We start from the raw sequence: 13,914 nt of genomic DNA on the forward strand, positions 1-13,914 counted from the left end.
ATCACTCATTATATGGAACTTTTCCTTTAATTTGGACATTGTACCATGGCTCCCTTCAGATGCCTAACCCACAAATGTATTTTCCGTACAAACTTGGCACCATTTAAGGGGAAATAAACAGACTTTCCAATGACAGAAGATTTTCCGCCATGAAGGATCGTTACAACCTAGAAATCATTGATCAAACAAAAACTTCCTAATTTTTTGTACAAGGTTTATATTGTAAGCTTAGTCTACAAATTTAACGTAAGGTGAGTGATCACAAATAGGTGCCCTGTTAGAAGATCATATTGTTTATCAAAGAGTAAAACTGATGTAAATTTGTTTGGAGCCAAAAAAAAGAAAAAATAAAGAAATAAAGTTGGATTCAAAAATCTATATTTTATTGCTGATACTCATCAGGAAAACAAAAAGACATTAGATACAAAGGTCCAAGGGACTTTCCAGGAATGGTGATGGCATTTTCTAGAGGACTTACTGGTCACAAGGTGGTGAGTTCATATCCATTGATGTCTAATCTAGAACATAACCTCGTCCAAAGACGTTTAGCATCACAGCATAATTAGGTAACCTCAGGGTTTATAGTGCAGGACTCAGATATGCATTTGGGTCCACATTCAAATCACATTGTGACAAAAAGAACCCCGGTACCGTACAAAGGTACTCAAAAAACATTATAATGTCTTAAGACAAAGATTCACGTGCAGACAATATAGAGCACAAGGACAGCCAACTGAGAAATTAACTGACATAAATTGCTCTAATGTAATGACTTGATATGTTTTAATCTCAGTAAAACAAATTAACCATGCTTTATGCATAAATACAACCACTGCAATTATGAATATAAAAAAATCAGTGAATCAGCGCAACTGCAGCATGTCAGTCGTTTGCATTTATAAAGTTCTATAAAGTCCTACCGATGTACAGTGTTTAAGCAATTCAAAAATGAGTAATACCTTACTGAAAGGATTAAAAAGAAGCATGCAAGCAACAGTTCACAAAGCATGCAGAGTAACAATTATGAGCAAAAAAACAGCTCAGTGATTACATTCACAATTCTCTACATGCAGCCATGCAAAACAGAACAAAGACAAATGAGCAACACTGCTAATTAAGCATATTTTGCACACATTTGCCCTGCAAGGCAATGAAGTATAGATGAAATGTTTTTTCCCCATCCAGCATTATTAATCTTAACAAGGTCATGGTGTACGAATGCGTAAGCAAAACTCTTGACTAACAATTGTAAAAATCGGAATAGCAGATACTTGCAAAATACACTATGTCTTTCACTTTCTTTGTTGCAGGTTCCCGAAGATCCACGTGTCTGTTTTCATAAAGTACCAGTCGATCAACATCAGCTTAAAAAGGAGGGAGGCGGTCCGAGTGTGTGGTGGAGAGGAATTCTGTTGAACCAGCCAGCCTGCCTTTTGCAACTACCTGCCAAAAAACCCCAATGTAACCTACCTTTGATGTTGTGCTCACCATTGTGCTCACAGTCCTTATGTCATCCCCAGCATTTAGATGGAGCCCAAAGCACTTCTATCCTAATGTGTCTGAGCCTTGCACAACATTTCATAGACCATGGCAAGGGGCAGAGACTGTTAATCTGTCGACAAGTATATGGACTACCCACTACCTACCTGCAAAGACACAGGGTTGACATTGTACACTTGCAGTGTGAGCACAGACAAAACACAAACACACACACACTTTCTCTCTCTCTCACACACACACACACACACTACAACTCATACACAAGATTTTACATTCAAACAAAACATAAACAAAATTCTGTAATTACAAGTATTAAAGTATGTTAACACTTAGCTGTGTGTGTCACCGTCAGAATGCCTATCATGTTTTATTTGTGAAAAAAAGAAACTTCTCATTTTCAGATAATATCGGGTTTATGTAAATCTGTTGTGTTTAGGTTTGACACTTAAAAGAGAGTTTTATTTGCTTATGTGCCCCCACCCCCCTTGTTCCCCCTCACTTTACTAGAGAAAAAGATATTTAAGACTCTTTTATAAGAATATTGTCACCTAAAACAGACACAACTTGTATTACAAAGTATGTACAGTAAATATTTAAGATGTTATAGGTATTTTAACTAAGTCCATTTAATGCCCCGCTAGCTAACTTTGCACAGCGCTTCAGTTTAAGAAGAAATCTAATATTTTATAGTTTGTGTATCTACACTGTGATGGTGGCTATTAGGACTGCTGCAGGACTCCTAGCTACTGTATGACTGTGTGGTTCTGTATGAGTGCATACCGTAAGGAGGTCGGTGGGTATTTGAGCGAGTGCATGCACGTATGTGAGTGCTGGTGTGAATGTGGTGTGTGCAATAGTTTGTTGGTCTAGTGAACCAATATGCCAGCCTCACACACAATTGTCCTGTTGTTAATCTAAATCTGTGGGTCTATGTCTTAGTCCAGGTCTGTCTTTCTGTTTCTCCCTCTTTGACTCCTTTTGTCTCTTTGTTTTGTTGGGACATACAGGGTAACATAAAGGGGGTGGGAGTATAACGTGGGGTGACTGGTGTGCCTGAGTATTGAACTCAAGTAATAATGAATTAGTAAGGCCTGTCCCAGCCTCACCTGTGGGTGTGTTCTTGTGTAAATAGATATTCTGTAGATGCCAATTAGCAAATATGGAAAAGGTGATTAACTTACAGCATTGAAAGAGATTCCTTAAAAAATAATATTAACACTTAATAAAGGTTTTCACTGTAAATCTCTGTTGTGCTTCTTAAAATTTATTATTTCAACCAAAGCTATGAAGTTTTTAAAGGGCAAACCATGTAAATGGATGAGACATGTGACAGTTGTGATTATCTTTAAGGTAGCTGTAAACACAAATACTGTAAAAAAATATATATATATAATAAAAAATACACATTATGGTTTATTCTCTGCTGTTTAAATGGCTAAACGCAGCCTTGCACCCTCCCCCCTGTCCTGTCATTTACCCACTGTATCTTCTAGGTTATGCCGATTTAGTTACTAATAAAACTAAAACTAGCTCACTTTTGAGCATCTTTTCTCCTGGGACTTGGGCTCCTCTGTTGCATTGTATACATTTAGACAATTGCAAACAGCACAGATGGTTAGTAGGTTTCATTATTACGTTTTCAAATATGCTTGGAGTTTGGAAGAAGGATTCAATTAAATTGTATTTTATTTATATAGCACCAGATCACAACAGCAGTCACCTCAAGGCACTTTATATTCTAAGGTAAAGACCTTACAATGAGAGAGGCATCTGCTGTGAGCAGCTGGGGGTGAGGGGAGGGCTGCAGGACAGAAGACATGCTGTGGAAGAGTAGGAATCCAAACTAGGAGCTGTTTAAACAGAAGACAGGCCTTAATTCTGCTACTAGATAATCTCATAAGTACAAGTCAGCCAGCAATCTAGGATCAAAGAGCTCTATTGGAGGGATATGGATGTATGCATAATTGGTGCACTGTAATGTACAGTGTTGCAGAAAAGTCAGCGTGGTCACAAAAAATTAATTGGTACATGGACATCTATGCAGTTTCACTTTCAGGCTCTAGTGATTAAATTTACTCAAACCCAAGTGGACTCGCTCAACTCAGTGACACTGAAAATGTAACACGTGCTTTAAACTTCTTAATTCACTCAATATTGGAGCTGCTCTTCTTTTGCAGGTAGAATTTCCACACTTATTCCAGTTGTTTTACCATCCAACCTTTGAGCTATCTATGGTAAGCTTTCAATAGCTACTAACAAAACATACAATCACCATCTTCTTGTTTTGGTTGTGCAATCATTCCTTCATTTTCCAGGAGCACAGAGTGGCAGAAAGAATTGCTGTTTGAAGGATTGGGACTTACAAGGAACTAATATCGAACTACTGTTATAGTTTTAAAGCACTGCATTTTTCAATAGAGGTTTCTTTCATAATTATTACTTTTCTTTTGAAAAGAAACAGAATTACATCAGTGATGTGGTTTCTACATCTGCAATTGCACGGGGTACACTTGGGTCACTTCTTGTTTCTGGAAATTTTCTTTGCAACAGCTACACTCCAAAAAAAAAAAAAAATACTAAATGCAAATCGAAGTTAAGGAGCCAGTACACTGAACTCTTCTATCACTGAATGAGATGAGCTGCTACTACAAAATAAAAGCTTTGAAAGAACAAATTTAGATTTGAGAGGAAAAATATAAAGTGTTTAGCAGTTGCATTAGTATTTGAAAATAAATGTATTTATTTCTTTATTTATATTTATGTTTATTTATTTATTTATAAATGTAAAAGGGTTATAGTTTTTACCCAAATACTTTCCTTAATAATTCAGCTGCCATAAAAGGCCACGTCTCACTTCATATTGTAGGCAACCCGAATGAAAAATGCAGTTATGTTTGAGAGCTACAACCACTATGAGATTATGAAAGATTAACCTCTCGCTCACAATAGTCCTTTTTTTTTTATCCGTGTCACATGTTTTGACCGCAAAAGCAAAAGAAATTCCACGCAGAGAGAAAGAAAAAAAGAGAATTATTGTTCCCATCTGGTGCTTTAAGGAGTAACATCAACAACCCCCTTATGGCAGCTCAGACTTCAAGCACTCAGTACTGCCAGATTTTCAACTCAGGAGTTGTGCTGCGTGTGGCTTATGTGCCTTATGGGAATCTGTGGGGTATATGGGGGTGAGATGAGGAATAGCTTCATTTAGATTTAATTATATTCCAATGCAGCTCAGCGTGTGAGGGCATAAAATCACTGCAGTAATTTTTATTTTAACTGAATGATCAAGTGTTATGTTGCGCTTTTATGTGACAGAACATTTCTTTTTTTTAAACACAGATCATTTAATGTAAAATATCGTTTCTGTCAAACTTGCTGCAACCGGATGAGTCATGAAGGAAACGAAGAGAAAAACTGGAAGGAAGTTGCACAGGAACTAGGGTGGCAATTGCCCAACAAGCTAAAAGTAGGGCAAGCGTGTGTTTGTGTGGGACAATGTGGAATACATTGCCAGTGCTGTGCTTTAGTCCGAAATGTTGACATCCCTACCTCAGAAAAATAAACACACAACAAAGTATGTGTGTAGTTTTTGCATTAGTATGCCAAAGACATGTATATGTCATTTGAATTCAACTTTTCCAACACCCTTGCTAAGTAAATAAGGATAACAGGAGCTCTTCATATAGTCTTATTTTTCTTATGCTCTTACTGTTAGGAATTCTGGTAACTTATTTCCAGTGGCTGATAATCACCTTGGTTTTTTTTGGGGGGGGGGTTACATCTCTTTTCAACACATTTGTCATTTCTAACAATTTGGAGCATATAGTGTGTTTCTTTATGACATACCTGCCGTGGAATTTCTTTCCACCAACTTCAGTCAGTTATAACCAGTATCTGGGTATCTATTGTCACCTCAATGGTTTTTCTTCGAGGTAGTTTTCATCATATTTGCTCAAGTACAGCTTCTGACCTTGTGGTAACTTGCAACTTCACCCACTGGGCAGAGAATTGGACTTATGGACTTAAACCATGATAAAGGTCTTAAACACACTGTGGGACAGGGAGATGAGAGACAAAAATGCTAGACAGTCCTATACGTAGGCATCCTATCTGAGATATTCTGGACAAAGATAAAAAGCGCTGCTTAATTCATTTCAGTTTTTAAAAAATATTGCACAACATAAAAGACCCAGTTGCCTTAAATCGCTTTATATTGCAAGGTAAAGACTCTATAACAATAATGAAAAAGCAAAAAACAAAATTCAGATGAACCCGAGTGAGCACTTGGCAGCAGTGGGAATTAAATAACTCCCTTTTACCAGGAAGAAACCTCTGGTGGAACCAGGCTCTGGAAGGTGTAGCCATCTGCTTTTGGGGCTTCTGTGGAAGAGATATCCCACATAATGAGTTTGGCATAAAAAGGCTCTATTCATATTCATCTGCTGAGATATTAAGTGGGGTGGTGTAGCTCAGGATGGAGAACAGCCCATCTAGAAGGTTGATGGCTTGGTGAATGAGGCATGTTGTATTAAGCGCTTCAGTGTTTAAGTAGAGTAAAAAAGTGCTAAAGAACCAGTCCATGTACTTGAATTTATATTAAAAATATACCCCCTCCCCCTTTTTTTAAAAAAAAGAAAAGAAAGAAAGATCAAACTTCAGAGCAGATATCACATCTGCATGCATCTACATTCGACAGACTGTACCTTTAACTCACTGTCAAAGAGGGGAAGCGAGATTCAAATATTTGGCTCCGCCTCTGCTACTACTGCATGTCGTCGCGGAAATCGAAACTAAACTAAACAAACAAAATGGGAGCATCGTTGGATACTCCAGCGAGGTGCCCTCTCTGCAACGAGCTGACCCGGGACCCGGTTACTCTGAAGTGTAACCACCGTTTTTGCCAGCGATGCATTGGAGACTTGTGGAGCATTAACCCGAACGGGCCGTACCACTGTCCGGAGTGGAGGTGTAAAACCGAGTACCAGACTTTGCCGTTTCATAGCAGTTTGATACGGTCACCAACTCCCAGAGGACAGGCACCGCCTCGCAGCACTGCAGGTACAGTTAAGATGGTTAGGTTAACATTGAAATTGTAACCGAACGAGTGAAATAACGACTCTTAAAACGACAAACGTGAAGGCGGGATTATAAACTAATGCTAGCTGCTAACGTCAGAGGTCTCCCGCTCACAAGCATAATGGGCATGTGTTAAGTACTGTAAACTAGACAACTAAACAGACTACTGCATACTTATAATCGCATTCTAGCTGTAGCTAGTAAATGTTCACTAGTTTAATTCTAATCCAAAGACCTTAATAAATACCAAATAGATTGCGCTTTCTAAATGGAAGATACCAATTGATCAACCTTAGGGGACGTAAAGTGCTATAAAACTAATAGCACATGGTGGTCTAATCTTTAATTTGAGAGAAAAAAAGGTTTTAGCAAACCAAAACTTTGTTTTTTATGTGCATCTATGACCAGTGACAGATAAATTAACATATTTTTCGATTGTATTAATTTATTGATGGATAACAATGAAGCGTCATTGTGTAAAAACTCGCAGTTTACGTTAAAAGACTATATTTTTGCTGTCTTTGTTTTAGAGCTCAGTTGAACCTTCAACAATACTATTCCACTAATACATTTCAGTACCAGTTGGCATCTTCAGAAGAAGGCACCACTTGTCTGTTTGTCATCTAGTCGACTAGTCATGCACATCCCTACTGCAAACAGTGCTGAGTTGTTGCGTTTTGTATCATGTTGCATGGCCAGGTCTCATTTGTAAAAGAAATTTGATCTCAGTGGGATGTGCTGGTAAATAAATACATGTGATTAATAATGGATGCAACCTGCAGGAAAGAAAATCAATAATACTATTTCTAGCATTTCTTTGGTGTTATATTATGTTGTTAAAAAGGACAACAGACAGGGGACTACCACTCCATCTGTGATACATCATACATCATCACCAACTGCTATACCATTTGGGCTCTAATCTTCTGATCTGTCGTAGTTAGAAATATTCATCTTTAACTGTTTTTTGTGAGACTGTTAGATTTAGATTTGAGTACTAAGCAACAATTTTCAGCATTTCAATGTCTTATTCCTTCTGACAACGAGTGAAAGACTAGATACATCCTGGATAGGTTGCAAGGATTAACAGAGAGAGAAAGCTATAACTAATTAATTAACTTATTCACCTAGTAATCACCAGTAAAATGCCTTTCAAATAAAAGTTGGGGAATCGAAAACCCATAATGCATTCTTAAATAAAGTCTAATTATGAAGTAGTATAACATTTAACACTCAAGTGAAATACAGGTACCTCGGAATTTGATTGTATTACAGTGCTTGAGCAAATTTCCTTCCTTGTTTCTTGCTGTCACAAGGTTTAAAACAGAATATCTTAAACAAAACATTAGCTCTTGTGTAATTTAATGGGAGCAGTGTTCGGCATTTGTTTGCAGTGTCTCAGATCAAAGTCCAATTAAAACTCTGAGGTCAAAGTTTGAACTCTTTTAAAGCAAATAGACAGCAGGGTTAAAAGTCTATTTTTGATGTGTGATCATGAGTGTAAGCAGCACCTTTAAACCTTTAGTGCACTGAACAGTTACATCTGTGTTGCTTACCTTCCTTGCTTGCAGAAGGTAGCATGCAGGTGTTTATATGAAACATTGCTATGAAAGTGCAAAGTCAGCCTTCTCTAAAAACAGTTTTGCTTATCTTTTATTGTGTTTTTTTAAGGTTCATCCACCAGTAACAATGAAGAAAGTACATCTGACGCAAGTTTAAGGAGGCCATCGCTCACCAGCCGACTCCTTGGAAAGAGGAAGGCCAGCACACCTGTACCTGAACAGCCTGAAACAAAGAGAGCAACTGTCGAGAGCCCTTGTGCATTGCTCAGTGACACAGAGATTCCCACCACTTCCTTGTCAAATAACACTGGGGAGTCAACTGCTGTGGAAACATCTAAGAAAGTAGTACAACCAGAATCTTCCCAATCTAAAAAGGGTGATGGCTCAACCTCCAAAGAGAACTCTGACAGCAGTGGATCATCTGCAAGCGATGGGCCACAAGCCATCTCAGTCCAGCATAAATCAGAAAAGGTCGTCATACTGGATGACTCTGACAATGAAGTCGACATATGTGAAGCACCTCCTCCTGCAACCCCCAAGAAAGACCCGCAAGTAACAGGGGTATGTGTGACACCAAAGAAGCCTTTGTCAACTCCCACCTCTCACAGTTTTCCTGCAACCTCAACTCCAGGAAAAGATAAGCCTCCTGTGCACCATGCTGGCAAGTCATCTCCAATTCCAAGCAAAATTAATTTACCTGCTTCAGGATCCTCAAGTCATGTTGGCGTCGTCTCCAGGGCAGAGAACAAAAGCACCACCCCTGTGCCCTGTCATTATTGTCCTAAAACTCGGTGTCAGTCTGCAGTGAAAACTTGTCTGGTGTGCGGGGCCTCCATGTGTTCAGAGCACCTGCGCCCCCACCTGGACACCCCAGTTTTCCAAAATCACACCCTGGTTTCTCCAGTGGAAGACATTTCCCTCTGGAAGTGTCAGGATCACCATGAGATGAACCGTATCTACTGTCGGCAGTGTGCAGTGTGTGTGTGCACTGTGTGTACCGTCATAGGTTCCCATCGTGACCATGAATGCGTCAGCATCAGGGAGGCAGAGAGAGAGCTCAGGGTGAGTGCTGCTGACTTAATGCATGTGAGATCTGATTTCAGTGCATGGTACCTGAAGATAATCGGATGAGAAATAATTACACAGATACACATGGGTTAAAAACATACAGTGTTTTGTGGGAAATTCTTTGCAGTGACCGAGCATCTGAAATATTTGATCTGATAGATATCAGAAGATGAGGTGCTGAGCTGGGTTAACTTTGGACTGGTTGCGTTAATGCGCCCCTGGAGTAGAAAAGAAGCACACATCCAAAAATATTTCAACTCATCTGCTTTTTCCGACAAGCATAACATGACAACAAACACTGCATGAATAACACGCAGTCTAACACACAAACACAAGGCAGATAGACAACAAACAAAATCATTACCACTGTAATCACTTTTTGTGCCCATAATGATCTGTAAGCAGGGTTATATTTGGCAATGGTGAGCCGGTCTCTAAAGTAATCTTTGCTTCTGTTTCCTGATATTTGGTTTCTTGATTTTATTCAAAATTATCTAGTTGTCTCTCTTGTCTTTCTGTCTGGTCATATATCTTCAGTCTTTTGTTTGACCATTTATGATAGCGGATTATCTGAATATCGAATGACCTTTCCTATGAGTTTACTTGCTATTTTGACAGCCATTTTTAACTAATCATTCGTCATGTAACTTCTAGATGTATTGTAGGAAGTCTGTTATCCTCCAATTTACACTGTTGCCCCTAGCAGAGAAAACACAGGTCTGTTTATTCACATGGAAAATGTATAAGGTTCACAAGCTTAAAACACGACAATCAGAGATTTAGAGGGGTATCTTAATGGTTTTGCAAGCAACAGCCATTTGTATCTAATTTAGTACAAAATAATAATGTTTTTCAATAGATCTAAGCTACCAGCTTATTAAACATTTTCTAAATAACCCTCATCATTTTAGGCTTTTCTTAAAATACGTCTTAGGACTTTATATTTTGGAGAATCTGCTCAAACTACTTTGCTTCAAATTCAAAGTGGCGAGGAACATAGCCTGAAGAACAAAAAATATCTAACTGTCCAGCTGTGAGCATACAGCACTTGTGGCTAAATATAGACATAATCAAAGCCATAGACTCGTGACTTGTTTTTAATCTTTGTGGACATTTTTCCTCAGGGAAACCTGAAAGAGGAGATCAAACAACTGCAAGAGGCTGAGCAGCAAGTGAAGGACCGAGTGACTGAGCTCGCTCAAAAGAAAGAGACTTTCAAAGTGAGTTGGCTAAGTCTGTTGTTAAATATGCATACGTTCTGCTTAGCCGCTAAGAATTACAAGAGATTTTCTCTCATACCCATTGCATTGAAATTTAAGGGTTTTTTAGAAGCACATATAATTGGCTAAAATTTGTTAATAAACTTCTCCAGTTTTTTGTTTCATGTCAGAATGGGAAGACTTTATACAGATAACACAAATATTAGGTGGCTTTGATTGAAAATGTAAAGACATTAAGCTTAAAGTTTTTAGGTTATGGTTACATGGTTGATGGCTGCCCCCAATTAAATACTTCTCCTTGAGTAGTAGTCATTCATTCAAGTGATTAATTGACTAGCTGATAGTTGTCTTAAACTCTTAAATAGAATCTATCACTGAAGTGAGTGGCCGTAATACTATTAAAGGGAAATACTTTTCACATCTCCAAATATGCTAAAGTCTGAGTGGGATAAATGCTGCCATCAGCTAATGAGTGTGAGGGTCCAGATGTCCGTCTCCCTGCCTGTTATTTGTGACCGTACAAACTCTTCTGCAGAGACTTTACATTCCAATGCAGAGCAGACAGCAAACTTCAAAGAAGTATAATATCACGGTGTCTCCAGCCATCCATGTCTGTGTCCGCAACTGAGTTCAATCAAGGCTTAAGTGACTAAACTGATGTTTGAAATTGAGGAATTGGATGTCTTTTTCTTAGATCACCCTTTACTAATGTTTAGGTATCGTTTACTAACCACAGGGACCATTCTGTTTACGACTGACCAAGTGTTGCCACTTCCTGCAGGTTTTTTAATTCTACTCATGGATTCTTAGGAGGCAGCCTTGATATAGTCGTTTCTGTTGCTCAATCTGGATTTTATTTTGAGCTGAGGAAACCAGTTAATACAAAAAGGAAAAGATAAAAATGTCATTTTTTGAAATTTAAATAAACTGGAAAAGCATCTTAAGTTGATATCTTTGCATCTCTGAATTGTTGTACGGTATACTAGTGATCAGAAATACATAATAACTAACAGTAAAGAAATGCAATACTAGATTATGTTAATACATATCATATATGTATACTGTGTCTGTCTAGGAGCTTTTGAGTGAAGCACAAGCAGGAGTGAAACAGCAGTACAGTACCATCAAAGAGGCCTTGGAGCAGGAGGAGCAACTGGCTCTTCGGTGTGTGAAGAAGGAAGAGAACCGAGTTTTGGGGGGACTAGAGGAGAAACTCTGCCACCTCCATAGCTCCCTTCAATCCATCCAACAAGGCCTTCACACGCTGGAGAGTCTGGCTGACACCAGAGGAGACAACTCTATTAAAGACCAGGCCTTCATCATGGTCAGATCATTTTTGTTGGCTTAAAAAATATATGCATATATTTACTGCTGAATTATTAATGTTCACATAGTAAAATGCCTTTTGTTGTTTCTGACGTTGCAGGAATACAGCAAGATTGCCCAGCTGTAAGTAATTTGCTTTTAACTTCTGCTTTGCAGCGGTAAAATTGTCCGCTTGTTGAACATTTCACTAGCTGAATGTGCTCCCAGAAAATCACAGTTTTGTAAACATGCTGCATAATCGTTTACTTTATTTTAATGAAAGTACTAGTTAGCTCACCCTAGTTGGTAAAAGCTGACTTTAAAAGTTCTTTTGCAATGCAATCAGCAGGGATGCTGATTTGGAAAGCGATGTGACACTTTTGTGCTGTGGGTACAAATCCCACACACTAAGTACACACATCTAACAAATGGAGATTGGATTTATATGTGCAATTCGCTGCACAATAGTCTTTGGGCTCATTACTGACTCTGTTCTCCTTCATCAGGAGTAGTGAGATGGGGAGCTATGTGGAGCAGTTTGAGGCCCCGGAGGAAGTGAATCGTCCCCGGCTGAGGTGTCTGCAGCAGTGGACAGAGAAGCGACTGGACACAGTTGTCGTCAATACACAAAGCAAAGATAGAGATCTTAACAGGCTCCTCTGTAAGTCATGTCCTGTTTATACAGCTCACACAGCTAATTACGCCACAGCACTAAATACATGTGGTAGGATATTCAGTTAGTCTTAATTTTCTCATCTAAATTCTTCCTCTTTAATCGTGTACACAGATGGCACCATACCCCTCTTGGATTCAGATACGGCCCATCCTAAGCTGCAGCTGTCTGATAACAACAGAACGGTGACCTACAGCGATGCTCAGCAGGCTTACACGGAGCACGAGGCTCGCTTCAGTTCCTTCCCACAGGTCCTTTCCTCGTTAGCACTGGAGGGGGGGCGCTGGTACTGGGAGGTGAGCGTGTCTGTGGATGATGGTCGGTGGAAGGTGGGGTTGTGTGAGGCTCAGATAGAGAGGAAAGGCCAAAAGGACAACTCTCGTCTGGGGTTCAACAGTTACTCCTGGTGCCTGGCCTGTGACAAAAGGAAGGTTGAAGCCCTCCATAATAAAGTATCAGTTCCTGTGGATTCAGATGGACTGCAAAGGGTAGGAGTGTTCCTTGACTTTGAAGATGGTATTTTATCATTCTTTAATGTGACACCAGGGGGCAGTCTAGCTTTAATGCATTCCTACAAGCAGAGGTTTACTAATCCTCTTTACCCAGCCTTTTCTGTGTCTAAAACACACTTGTCTATCTGTGATCTGTTCGAGTCTTAAACTGCACAGAAGCACCATATCAGTTCTGCTGATTAATTTACAAACTTCATCAATCTGTGGTGCCTTTTTTTAGTGTTAATCTATCTCAGTAAAATGCGCTGTTGTGTAACTTTCTCATGGATGATAGTTCTGTCCTACACTGCGTACATTCCCTGACTTCTGCAAAGATCTATAAATGTGATTTTTATATCATTTGAAAGAACTGGAATAAATAGAAATTCTGTTCAATATGCCTTACATGTAACAGTCAATCACTGGTAGTATATTTTTTTTAATAGACCAGAATTTTCTATGGTTTTGTTTTGAGATGATGTATCAACAAATGAGAACGTTTTTAAGTGGTAGGCAAGTTATCAATGATGATCAATACGCAAATATTTTGTATAGTGTTTCTATTTTGAATATTTGATTTTAAAATCTTCAGATTACATATCTCATCTTTGTAAGCCTTATTGCTCCTGTTGTGACTCATTTGTCTTTCTACTGGAATAAACTGTCAGAGTTTCCAAAGCTACGTTACTGCGTGCCACGATTCTTCCCATGGGGCTTTAAATAGAAACACAGGTGTGTGAGTGGGTGATGTGTTTCCCCACAACAGGTGACAGTTGGCGTGCTAACTTTTAAATTTGACTGCTCCCACAGCATGAGAGCTTTACTGACAACAAACACTGCCTTTGGCACAAACCCCTGATAGGATGGCAGACCGAAGCAGATGCTAAATTGTCCTTTTCTTTGCAAAGTCTGTGGCTCATTTATTCTGACTAGGGTTCTGCGCAGTTGACGTCATTGAGTGGGATCAAAGTGGTATTTACAGAAACTCCTTCTGGATGATTGGTCGAGCGACTGAATGC

General features: G+C 39.0%; 2 protein-coding genes across 2 annotated transcripts in view; both read left to right on the forward strand.

The window, feature by feature from the left end:
* LOC109194158 (LHFPL tetraspan subfamily member 3 protein) overlaps positions 1-2,880 on the forward strand; it is a 37,499-nt gene extending 34,619 nt beyond the window's left edge. Inside the window, exon 4 of the mRNA XM_005450900.4 lies at positions 1,311-2,880. The gene's annotated coding sequence lies outside the window, so the exon portion shown is untranslated. The remainder of the gene's footprint in view (positions 1-1,310) is intronic.
* Positions 2,881-6,232: 3,352 nt separating this feature from the next.
* On the forward strand, positions 6,233-13,577 carry si:dkey-29p10.4 (E3 ubiquitin/ISG15 ligase TRIM25). Its single transcript, XM_005450899.4, has 7 exons — positions 6,233-6,558; positions 8,248-9,200; positions 10,331-10,426; positions 11,502-11,750; positions 11,853-11,875; positions 12,238-12,392; positions 12,519-13,577. Exons 1-7 carry the CDS (start codon positions 6,309-6,311, stop codon positions 13,061-13,063), a joined length of 2,271 nt encoding a protein of 756 aa, XP_005450956.1. The 5' UTR covers positions 6,233-6,308; the 3' UTR covers positions 13,064-13,577.
* The last annotated feature ends 337 nt before the right edge of the window (positions 13,578-13,914 follow it).

Source organism: Oreochromis niloticus, linkage group LG7 (assembly GCF_001858045.2).
Source record: "Oreochromis niloticus isolate F11D_XX linkage group LG7, O_niloticus_UMD_NMBU, whole genome shotgun sequence".
NCBI lineage: Eukaryota > Metazoa > Chordata > Actinopteri > Cichliformes > Cichlidae > Oreochromis > Oreochromis niloticus.

What these genes read in the sequence shown, in the direction of transcription:
- si:dkey-29p10.4 (XM_005450899.4), top strand. Translation starts at nt 6,309, where the DNA reads ATGGGAGCATCGTTGGATACTCCAGCGAGGTGCCCTCTCTGCAACGAG. An exon ending in AAGACCAGGCCTTCATCATG is followed by an intron (nt 11,751 to 11,852) that starts GTCAGATCATTT and finishes CTGACGTTGCAG; the next exon opens with GAATACAGCAAGATTGCCCA. An exon ending in AGATCTTAACAGGCTCCTCT is followed by an intron (nt 12,393 to 12,518) that starts GTAAGTCATGTC and finishes TCGTGTACACAG; the next exon opens with ATGGCACCATACCCCTCTTG.